At 41.1% G+C, this 12,607-nt stretch overlaps 3 protein-coding genes across 3 annotated transcripts in view; all 3 read right to left on the bottom strand.

Moving 5' to 3' along the window:
* Positions 1-10,494, bottom strand: part of LOC145523659 (maltase-glucoamylase-like) — a 340,029-nt gene extending 329,535 nt beyond the window's left edge. Inside the window, exon 1 of the mRNA XM_081534360.1 lies at positions 10,362-10,494. The gene's annotated coding sequence lies outside the window, so the exon portion shown is untranslated. The remainder of the gene's footprint in view (positions 1-10,361) is intronic.
* The window catches only part of SSBP1 (single stranded DNA binding protein 1), a 58,922-nt gene that overhangs the window by 4,190 nt on the left and 42,125 nt on the right, over positions 1-12,607 (bottom strand). The window lies entirely within an intron of this gene.
* On the bottom strand, positions 5,907-10,579 carry TAS2R4 (taste 2 receptor member 4). Its single transcript, XM_081534373.1, has one exon. It carries the CDS (start codon positions 10,577-10,579, stop codon positions 9,689-9,691), a length of 891 nt encoding a protein of 296 aa, XP_081390499.1. The 3' UTR covers positions 5,907-9,688.

Here is a 12,607-nt window from a genome sequence, read left to right as displayed (position 1 = left end):
ACCCTAAATAATCCTTGAGCAGGTGTAGGGCTATGAATAACAAGGGATGTCACTCCTGTGATTAGGTAATATTACATACCTGGCAAAGACAGAGGGCTTTTGCAGATGTAATTAAGGTCCTAATCAGTCAAGCTTGAGTTAACCAAAAAGGAGATTCACATGATTCACCAATCAGTTAATGTCCTGGAGGAGGAACTGAGCCCTCTGCTGGCCCTGAAGAGTCCAGCTGCCATGTTATGAGAGTGTTACATGGGGAGGAACTATGGGAGACCCCGAGATACTTAGACTTGACACCCCCACCTGACAGCTGATAAGAAAATGGGACTTCATCCTACAAATGCAAAGAACTGAATCCTTCCAATAACCAAGAGCTTGGAAGAGCACCCTGAGCTCCAGAAGGAACACAGCCCAGCCCATGACACAATAAAAGTATGTTGTTTTAAGCTGCTAAATTTGTATTGCTATGCAGAGAATAGAAAACCAGTATGGTATTCGATACAGGCTAGAAACAACTATAAAGGAAATGAGAAGACAGTGGAATTGGATTGGAGAGAAGGGGAAAGGCCAGGCTGGCTTCTTAGGAAGGCAGCATGGGTGTAGTAAAAAGACTTCTGTTCCACGTCCCAGCAGTACCTGAGGCACTCTATGAAGCTGCAAGTGAGCCACCACCCTCTCGAGGTCTCAGCTGTTCCACTAAAAATATAATGGATTGTAGGACTGGACTTCAGTTCATCTAGGTCAGATACACAGAGTACGCACCATGTGCCAGGCAGTGTAGCAGGCACAGGAACACAGCAGTGAGCAGCCCCTGTGTCCAAGGTGCATGCATTGTGCCTCTCCCTACCCCCCTGAGGGCCTGGCACCTGAGAACTCCGCCTGCAGCTGTGGAGAGGCAAAAGGGAAGACCACAACTGCCACTGGTCAGAGAGCTGGGGTAAGGCATGAACTTCTCCAGGAGCAAGGCTTCTATGGTGACTTTTCAGGTAGCAGGTGCACCTTGGGCAGTGGAACCTCAGGCAAAGTGGGGTAGCCACTGACATGTATCCAGGAAGCCCAGTCTCGCCTCAAAAAAAAAAAAATCGCTAGAAACAAAAAGATGGTTTCTTGACAGATTATGAGTGGTATTAAGAAAGGCTAAACCACATAGAGAACCAAGATAATTAGTTAACTCTAATAAGAAAAATGTTTGTCTAAAAAACAGCTAGCAACTAACGCAAGGTTCAAGTCTTTTTAACACTCATTATTTCAAAATTACAGCTATTTTTTTTTTTACTTCATTTCATCAGGGGATACATAGTCTACATTGGCAAAGAGAATTGGATTACCTGTAATAATTTAGAAAAATCTGATCCTTTCCATGCAAAACATGAAAACTCAGTTTTGACATCTGGAGTTTAACAAAACAAGCACTTTGCATTGCTTAGAAAGCAACAGCTCTGGTTTCTATTCTGTTTTTCACGTTACTTCCTCATTTTATTTCAAACTTAAAAAAGAAGTAAGAAAAAGAGTTGAGAACAGAAATTTAATTAACTCTACAGTAAGTTAATTATAATGTTAACTTTACAGTAAGTGAATTTTACTGATGGCAGTTTTCTAGAGTAAGGGCTGACTCAATCTCCCATGTCGTGGACACCTTCCACAGAATTCAACAGGTCTGATTCCTCCTAACCATTGTAATCAAAATGTCCTTAGTCACTCAGTCGTGTCCAACTCTTTGTGACCCCATGGACTGTAGCCCGCCAGGCTCCTCTGTCATGGGGATTCTCCAGGCAAGAATACTGGAGTGGGCTGCCATACCCTCCTCTAGGGAATCTTCCCAACCTAGGGATCGAACCCAGGTCTCACCACATTGCAGCCAAATTCTTCACAATCTGAGCCACCAGTGGAAGCTCATGAATACTAGAGTGGATAGCCTATCCCTTCTCCAGGGACCTTCCAGACCCAGGAATCAAACCAAGGTCTCCTGCATTGCAGGTGGATTCTTTACCAGCTCAGCTACCAGGGAAGCCCAGTATGTAAAGGCAGCCATGAGTATCTCAGAGATGAGCCAGTGGTGGGTTCAGCAGAGGAAGAGCTGGAGATGATGGCAGAGAGGCTAGCCAAGGCATGAAAGCCACATGAATAAAGAAGAAGCAGTTAAGGGACTTTGGTTTCAAAGACTCAGGTCTGCCACTTTCATCCAAAAAATGCCTTCCGCCTACAAGCTATCAGGCTCAGTCCAGCTCCATCTCCTACATCTGACATATCTCTGGGACTCAACCATTCTGTACTCCTGCACACAGCCTCAATGCTTCCCAAAATGTGCCCACATCGCCACCAGAAGGCATCTAGAAGGCAACTCACCAATAGCAGCTGTTCACCTGAGCAAATTAATTCTTCTCTTAATACACTGTATGAGTCTAAAAATTCAGAAATTGAGCAAATTAAGCATGTTATTAATAAGCATGTATAACCAAAACTATCAGTATACATATATTCATTGTCTTTCCAGCTTCTTTCCCACCACTTTATGAAGAGGTGGAGTTCTTGCTCTCTTGGGTTGGCACCATGTCATGCGTACTGGAACTCAGGTGTTTGCAGGCAGAAGGATGTGCCAAACTACATCATCCTCCATGGCTTGGGTGCAGCAAGGATCAGTGTAAGAATATAAGCAGCAGCAGCAATGCTGGGGCAAAAAAAGTAAATGGTAGTCAGGGAACCTGGCAGATAGGAGAGCAAAGCTATTTTCTCTGGTTCCATTAGTATGAAAATTTGGGAGGAGAAATAAGTAAGATAGACAAGATTTGGGAGACCCTCTAGGAAGCATGGCTTAATGCTGCTTCCTTTGAGAGTGAACAGGACGTAGAGACTTACCTCTAAACTAGAATGTCTGGAAAGGGAAGCAGAGTAAGCAGGCAGTGGAGAAACCTACATACACCACCTTAACCAAGCAATCCAGGTTAACAGGACCAATGAATAGTCATGATGACATCATGGGCCCCTGATGTGATGTGATGTGATGTGATGTGATGTAATGTGATGATAATGGTGCTTCAACTATTTTGTACTCTTCCCCAAAGGCCCTCAAACCCAGTCTAACTGTGAGAAAAACATTAGACAAACTCAGATGAAAGGACATTTTACAAAATGCCCAAACAGTAACCCTCCAAGCTGTCAAGGTCATGAAAAACAAGGAAAGACTGAAAAACATCATAGACCAGAGGAGACCAAGACTATCTGCAATGTGATATTCTGGATTGGATCTTGGAACAGATAAAGAACATGTGTGGGAAAACTAGTAAAATTTGGATGAAGTCTGTAGTTTAGTTAACAGTTACTGTATGGATGCTGGTTTTCCTGGTTTTAACAAATGTATCAGGTTATGTAAGGTATTAACATCAGAAAAGCTGACAGAAGAGAATATAAGAACCCTACATACTCTCTTTGCAACTTTTCTGCAAAATAAAATTAAAACTCAGTTTTTGAAAAGTTACATAAAACCCAGTTACAGAAGGCTGTTCGCATGAAAATTACATTTTTAACATTTTGGGACTTATGCTTTTCCAGAGGAAATTTGGGAGACAGAGGTTTTCCCCTCACAAGATCATGCTAAGAAAAGAGTCGAGCGACAGAGATGGCAGACAGGACTTTCTGGATATCTGCTCGTCCAAAGTAAAGTGTCCACAGTCCCATGCTAGCATGAACCCTCAATGGGACACAAATCTCTTGACCAGCTCCTTGTAAGGGGAATTTAAAGAGGGGCACTTGGGGCCACTCACAGAAAGGCACCATGCTTCAGAGTCTGACAGGTTTGGGTGTGCCTCCCCGCTCAATAAGTCAGAAGCTATGTTCTTAGACAAGTCAATTAAGCTCTCAGAGCTCCTGGTTCCTCCGCATAAAGAAAGTTTTGATAATAATGCGCACCTCACAGGGATATTGTGATGATAAAAGGACATATGAATTTACCTAGCCTGGCTCCTACAAATTAATGTCAATATTTTTCTTTCCTTCCTTGGTGATTTCTCTCCATACTCACTCCTGTCAGCAAGGTAGGGGAACATCTAAAGTCTGCTGGTACTCACGGTATGCAAATATAAGAACTGGGATGGTGCTTCTAAAAAAGGTGATCAGCTCTACACAATTCCAGAATTTCTGAACAGTAAGAGTGATGATAGGAGACAGGCCTTTAAAAACAGGCAAAGAAGTCAAAGATATAGAGGAACAAATGGGAGTTAGAGAGGTTTTTCTGAGTAATATCAATATATTTGATTATTTCTTGAGAGCCCTGAATTCAGGTCATTATATAGTCATTGTCCCAACTATGAAAGCAGCAAAACTGAGACAAATAATTTTCTGTATTTAAAATAGGTCAGCACAACATTATAAAACAATTATACTCTAATTTTTTAAAAAAAATAAATAAATATACATATATATATAAAATAGGACTTCCCTGGTGGCTCAAATGGTAAAGCGTCTGTCTACAATGCGGGAGACCTGGGTTCGATCCCTGGGTCAGGAAGATCCCTTGGAGAAGGAAATGGCAACCCACTACAGTACTATTGCCTGGAAAATCCCATGGATGGAGGAGCCTGGTAGGCTACAGTCCATGGGATCGCAAAGAGTCGGACATGACTGAGCAACTCCACTTTATATATAAAATAGGCCAGAAAATCATGAAACAAATCATGTACCTGTGTTTAGACACCTCATTTGCAAGCGAGTTGTACGCACATGGAGCCATCACCCACGGCCTCAGGCCCCTTCCTCCTGACATGGAGTTACATTCCTGCCTTTTCCCAGACCCTACACAGCCCTCTAGGTCCGTCTAGTCAAGGCTATGGTTTTTCCAGTAGTCATGCATGGATGTGAGAGTTGGACTATAAAGAAAGCTGAGCGCCAAAGAATTGATGCTTTTGAACTGTGGTGTTGGAGAAGACTCTTGAGAGTCCCTTGGACTGCAAGGAGATCCAACCAGTCTATCCTAAAGGAGATCAGTCCTGGGTGTTCATTGGAAGGACTGATACTGAAGCTGAAATGCCAATACTTTGGCCACCTGATGGGAAGAGCTGACTCATTGGAAAAGACCCTGATGCTGGGAAGGATTGAGGGCAGGAGGAGAAGGGGACGACAGAGGATGAGATGGTTGGATGGCATCACCAACTCAATGAACATGAGTTTGGGTAGACTCCAGGAGTTGGTGATGGACAGAGAGGCCTGGCATGCTGCAGTTTATGGGGTTGCAAAGAGTCGGACAAGACTGAGCAACTGAACTGAACTGAACAGAACACAGCACTCAGCCATCATCCAGAAAACAAGCCAGCTGTTCTGACATGAAGTTACTACTGGCATGCCCCAAGAAGACTGACGTTACACCCACCCCAGCCACTTGGGGAGGTTGGTGTGCAGTCTCTGCCCCTCCCCCTGCTGTGGTCCTTACCCTCTGACCCTTCTCCTCCTCTCTCCCCTCCCTAACCTCCATTAACTTCTATCACCTACCTGTTGTCAATTTCCATGCCAGGCAAATTCTCACACATCCATAGAGTTTCTTTTCTCCCTTTTTCACTTAAGGAATCAAACAGGCCAAGGGTCAGTTATCTAAATCCTTAGGGAGTTTTATCAAATTACCACTTCTACCTTCTACTCACCCAGGAAGAACAGGAAGCAAGTATACAAAATTCGAAAGAAAGTCCCAGCTTCTCCAGCACTCTCTGAGAAGCAATGGGCAGATGAGAGGATACATCTCCAGCTTGAGCTTATAAAAAAGAACATTATTGGGAAACCTACTCTAAATGCTTTCAGTAAGCTTCAGTTTCACTGGAAAACCCTGGCATTTGAGGCTATCTTAAAAGTTACATTCAATTTATGCTTTCAAACACTACTGTCTTCTTCCTCTTAATCCCTTCTTTCTTTTATTAGTGTTTTTTTGTTTGTTTTTTTTTTTAACTTGAACAACTGAAAAAAGCTGGTAACAACAATCAGGGAAACCCAAAGTCACATATGTTTAAGTGAAATTTCAGCAATATAGAGAAACCTTCAAAATACTTGAAAAGGCCAAGAATCTCATTTAGTTCTTCCATAAATTGTATCTACCTTCCCACCTTCTTTCTATTGGCCTATTCCTTCCCAAGTAGTAGCATTCAAAAGAAATTGTAAAATGGTTTCTTCTTTAATGTTCCTACTTGTTGGTTTAAAAAACATATCTCATATAAATTCCAGCGCCTAAAAATCCAGTATCTACAGGATCCCACAATATTTATTTTGGAAGGAAACTAAGCACCCACAAGATTTCATATCTTCCTACCTCCCTCAGATAAATAGACAGATAGAGATAAATAAATAAATATAAATTCTAGCAGCCTTAGGGTGAGATTTTCAGGTTGGATACATCCTGCTTCAGACATCATTTTGAATACTTTTTTCTTGTCCTAGGAAATAAAGTTTTATAATTGGACATTATTCTACTCTGTCACTATGTCTTCCCACTCATCTTGTGATACAGGAGAAAAATAATTGGATTTTAGAATCAGAAGATGAATTGGAGCCTTGGGTCTATCCTCTCCCAGTTTTACTGTTATGAGTCACTTTATCTGTTTGTACCTCCATTTTCTCAGTCATATAATGGGCATAATAATACCTACATTACCAAAGAAATTGTGAGGAACCAATAAAACAGCATGTGAAAATGTAGCCCAGAGAATATTTGGACTTGTAGCAGTTAAAAGTTAAGTAACAAAGCCCCCAGTTATAGCTACCACAGTGAATATTTCATGATGTTATACAGATATTGTCCTGGTGCCTGCCCTTCATTTCAGGAAGTGACTCTTCTCAAGAAAGAGTTTAAAGAGTATCAAGTTGAAGGAAGGTTCAAGACTTTCTTCAAATAGAAAAACCTAATTTAAAAAATTCCTAATACAAAACCAATACATCCAGTCCAAATAGGAAATAAATGAATACAATATAAGATAATCAAGAAATTAATTAGCAGAACTTTGTCAATACTAGAAAAAGAATCCAGATAAACCAGAAAAATAGTTATTCACGCAGCCTTTCTTAGTGAGGAAAAACAGAATTTTGACATCAGAGGACCCCATAGCTCCTTTAGATAGACAGACAGACAGATAATTTCTTACTGTTTATGTTTTAAAGTATGTAGTTTGTTCTGATTACCAAAGAAATATATGTTCATCATAGAAAACTTGGAAACTTTCGGGGGGGGTGGAATTACTCAAAACTTTCTGAAAGTGAAAGGGTTGGTCACTCAGTCGTATTTGACTTTTTGCAACCCCATCGACTGTAGCCACCAGGCTCCTCCGTCCATGGAATTCTCCAGGCAAAAACACTGGAGTGGGCTAACATTCCCTTCTCCGGGGGATATTCATGACCCAGGGATCGAACCTGGGTTTCCTGCATTGCAGGCAGATTCTTTACTGTCTGAGCCACCAGGGAAGCAAAACTCAAAACTTTCTACCTAAAAATAATTGTTTTCATTTTTTTGCATATGTATTATTTTATTTTTATTTCAGTTAGTAATATAAGTATTTTATCAGATCATATAAAAATGTTCCTTGACTATAAAATGGTAAATAGCTACACATTACTTCATCATAAAGATATATGCTATTGTACATACTTACAGTATAGCATAAGTTATTTGAGTAAGGCAATAGAAACATCAAACTACAGAGTCGAAAAGAATGGAGATGTTTATTTTTCATAAACAGTCCTGGAGTTAAGATAAGGTAGTTCCACAGTGTTAGGAACCATACAGCCAAGTCTAGTATGAAAATCTGCTCCACTATCCCCAGGCCATCACCTCATCTGTGGTGCAAGATGGCCAATCCCTGTATCAGAGTTCCAGCCCACAGAAAGAGGAGAAGGGAAAAGAGAAAGGCAAGGCATCTATTAACACCTGTTCTGGGGGCACCTCCTAGAAATCATATACACAGCTTCTGCTCATACTGTATTGGCAGAACTCAATCATATGGCAATACCTAATTACAAGAGAAAGCTACCAGAATTCTAAGTAGCTAAAAATTCTATGAACTATGAATTTATGGGGGAAAAGAAAAGATGTTGGGGTCCATCAGGGTTTCTGCTATTCCTTTAGAGTTTTGATGTCATAGTGTAGCTTAATCACTCTCAGCAATCCTTTTATCTCCTAATCTTCAGATTCTAACCTAATGGATACCTCCAGGTTTGAGAGAAGGCAATGGCACCCCACTCCAGTACTCTTGCCTGGAAAATCCCATGGATGGAGGAGCCTGGTGGGCTACAGTCCATGGGGTCGCTAAGAGTCGGACACGACTGAGCGACTTCACTTTCCCTTTTCCCTTTCATGCACTGGAGAAGGAAATGGCAACCCACTCCAGTATTCTTGCCTGGAGAACCCCAGGGACGGCAGAGCCTGGTGGGCTGCCGTCTATGGGGTCGCACAGAGTCAGACATGACTGAAGTGACTTAGCAGCAGCAGCAGTTGGAGTATAAAATATTGGTTTGGGTAATCTTACTGAATACTCTAGCCAAGATTCTGGTGGCTGGGATGAGAAATATCAGGCAGACTGTAAAATTTGGAGATTTCTCAGGGTAATTTTTAATAAGGAAAATGTTATTTTAATAAGATTATTTTGAGATGTGTAAATATTACATATCCTGTAAACACACAAAAAAATATATAAATTATTATTTCCCAATTCCCATTTCAAAACATCAGTATTTCAACTTCAGATTTCTATTCCTCTGTAGCCACAGTCCTGCTGTTCCAAACAAACAATCAGAAAGCGCAACATTCTGGAGAATTATGCAGTGCCCATAAAATTCGGTGCATAAATTCACACAGCGATGACAGAAGTTCACCAAAGGTCAGGTGTTTCCACCACCAGTCCAGTGACTCCACTCAGCTTTCTACTGAATTCCGTATCATATGATAGGGTCAAATCTTTTGTAAAGTGGCACTCAGAATGTGTTGATGTCACTCTTTGGCATATGCTTTTGAACTTGGCTTCCCAGATTTGAAGATCCTTAAAGCCATCCTGGATTGGGCTTCTTTAATGCTGGTCAATTTCCTCCACCCATCAATTCTGGCCCTTCCCTTTTTTCCAGAACAAAAGTAGAAATTCAGTCCTGAGTTTCCTGGCAGTTACTGTCCCTCAGCAAGTTGAGGACCCTTTTTCTCTAAATCTAACATAATGTACACCTATCTCCTTTGATGCTTCTCTTTCTTCTCTTTTCTCTCTGAAACTTTCCCTTCCTCTTTTTCTCGCTGCACCTTCTTATGCCTAAGCCAGCTGAGTGGCTCCCGATGACCATTTAACCATTGCTGATCCCTTACCCAGGGCTCCTCAGCTAAACTTCAAAAATTTAACTAATGAAGTGACCTCTAATATATTGCTTAATTTTGGGGAACTACCCATTATACTTCAGTAGCCAGTGGAACAGTGTGGTGATTTCCATGATCCAGGGATCCGATGCCCATGCAAAACACACGATAAGCAATGCCTCTAACAAGTTCCTTATAGAAAAGTGCCTGATTTTAAAATATTACTAAACAATATATTGCAGAATGAACTGAAATATGGGCACTTAAAGGCTTATGGAGTCAGATCAGTAATTACAAAAATGAATTTCTCAGATCACTGGGAAAACTACCAACAAAGAAAATCTTGCTCGCCCTGAGGTGACTTTAGCACCATTTATTATTGAAATTCCACTATTTATTGAAACAAAGAATATTCTTTGCTTTTGTTTTCAGTTTAGGATGTGTGAGAATAATAAGAAGAGAATGTCCTGGAGGGTAAATGGTGGACATAATAACATAAATAGACTTGGTTCTCAAATCCATCCCTATAGAAGAAGGGAGATAATGGAGCAGGGTAGCAACTGAATATGGAATGTAGAGTATGAGGAAACAGATCATCAGCTTCATAGCACCCACATGAGCTTCAGTCTGGGGATTCCAAAGAACAGTGGCACTTCTCTGCATCTTCTGTATATGTCTCTTCAAGGAATTGATTAACAAAGAAGCAGAAGTCACATTAATGATGAATTGGAGAAATGAGCTCAAGACCAAAGGAGTCACCAAAGACAAGAGTCCCTCATTGATGTCAAACACTGTGCCATTTCTCATAGTCACAAATTCTAGAGAGGGCGCCAACTGTCTGAGCATAACGTACAGGAGAGTGGTGAAGACAGAAAGCAGCATACAGACCAGCAGCAGCCGGGGCATCTTGGTGGAGAGACTTCGTTTCAGCAGGAAAAACATTGAGTGTTGGTAGTTAGCAATCTTCACACAATACAAGACGTTGAGCAAGGTTACAAACCAAAGACTACTAGAGTCCAAAAACATCCAACATGACAGGAAAAAACAGGATAAGGAGACTGACCTTTCTGCCTTTGGAGAGACGATGACAACAACATTCAGTAACAGTATAAAAAATCTGGTGATGCCCAAACTGAACAGGAGTCTGTCAGAAGAAGAGATCCTGTGGCTTTTGATGCAAGTCTTGTAACTGACCACTACAATGAAGAGATTCACAATGAGTCCTACAAAAGTTAAAATTTCAGAGACAACGATAGAAGAAAAAAAGACTATCCGAAGCATCTTTACTCATTGAGGACTCAGGAGATGCGGTGCTGATGCTGGGAGCAGGGAAAATATTGTAATGTACAAGTAGGCACCAGTACCAAGCCAGGAAAGATATTTCCTATTTTAATTTCCCCACTGTGGCAAACGAACCATTAGCAGTCTAAGAGCCAGCTGCTTTTACTGAGATGCAAATCTTCAAAGGATTGCATTACTATTTCTTCCTTCATATCCTGTTTTCCTTAGAAATGCCTAATTAAAACCACCAAAGTGAACCTGGGAGTCCACTTCTCCGAGAGAAGGAAAGCTAGAGGGAAAAATTACAGAAGACTCCAAGGTTATCAAAATCAAATGATTGAATTCTGGTCCAGCATGTCTGGACTTCTCTTCATAGCAACCTCAGAATATGGTAGGAATTCCCATGCCTCGCTCCTACACACACACACACACACACACACACACACACACACACAAAACCATGGGTGGCCACATCAAACAGGCAACACAGAGTGAGCAAGCAAGGCAACAATTAAAGGAAAGGTTGTATCAGAGCACATATTTCCACTTAGCTATCTACAAAATTGATTACTACATTGAAGTAATTACGTTGAAATATTATACCTGCCACATTTAAACAGAATAAACAATATAGTGTAAGATACAATAATTACATCTTAATTATATCACCCGCTCCAGGAGTTGGTGATGGACAGGGAAGCCTGGCGTGCTGCAGTCCATGGGGTCACAAAGAGTCAGACACGACTAAGTGACTGAACTGAACTGATAAGAATTAATGTTCAATACTTGAAAACCAAAGTTTGTAGTTATAAATCAAAAACATACAATGGATTCACAAACACAAAAACAAGAGAGCTCACGCATAATACAAAGAAAACCTTCAAACCACAAAAGGAAAAACAAAAAAGAAAAAGAAAGGAACAAAAAGAAATACAAAATCAACTGGAAAACAAGGTTTAAAGCAGCAATAAATACATATCCATCAATTGTTTTTGTTCAGTCACTCAATCGTTTCAGACTCTTTGCAACCCTGTAGACTGCAGCACACCAAGCTTCCCTGTCCTTCACTATCTCTTGGAGTTTGCTCAAACTCATGTCCATTGAGTCAGTGATGCCATTCAACCATCTCATCCTCTGTCGCCCCTTCTCCTCCTTGCCTTAATCTTTCATAGCATCAGGATCTTTTCCAATGAGTCGGCTCTGCACATTAGGTGGCCAAAGTATTGGGGCTTCAGCATCAGTCCTTCCAATGAATATTCAGGGTTGATTTCCTTTAGGATTGACTGGTTTGATCTCCTTGCTGTCCAAGGGACACTCAAGAGTCTTCTCCAGCACCACAGTTCAAAAGCATCAATTCTTCAGCATTCAGCTTTCTTTATGGTCCAACTCTCACATCCATACATGACCACTGGAAAAGTCATAGCTTTGACTATATGACCTTTGTCAGCAAAGTGATGTCTCTGTTTTTGAGTACACTGTCTAGGTTTGTCACAGCTTTTCTTCCAAGGAGCAAGCATCTTTTTATTTCAGGGCTGCAGTCACCGTCCCCAGTGATTTTGGAGCCCAAGAAAGAAAAAGTCTGTGACAGTTTTCATTTCTTCCCCATTTATTTGTCATGAAGTGATGGGACCAGATGCCATGATCTTTGTTTTTAGAATGTTGACTTGTAAGACAGTTTGTTCACTCTCCTCTTTCACCTTCAACAAAAGGCTCTTTAGTTCCTCTTCGCTTTTTGCCATTAAGGTGGTGTCATCAGCACATCTGAGGCTATTGATATTTCTCCTGACAACCATGATTCCCACTTGAGCTTCATCCAGCCCAGCATTTCGCATGATGTACTCTGCAATAAGTCAAATAAGCAGGGTAACAATATACAGCCTTCACATACTGCTTTCCCAATTTTGAACCAGTTTATTATTCCATGTCCAGTTCTGATGTTTCTTGACCTCCACACAGGTTTCTCAGGAGGCAGGTAAGGTCGTCTGGTATTCCCATCTCTTTAAGAATCTTCCATAGTTTGTCGTGATC

Source organism: Giraffa tippelskirchi, chromosome 10 (assembly GCF_054371585.1).
Source record: "Giraffa tippelskirchi isolate mGirTip1 chromosome 10, T2T-mGirTip1v1.2.pri, whole genome shotgun sequence".
NCBI classification, from domain to species: Eukaryota; Metazoa; Chordata; class Mammalia; order Artiodactyla; family Giraffidae; genus Giraffa; species Giraffa tippelskirchi.
This window is presented reverse-complemented; position numbering and strand designations above follow the sequence as displayed.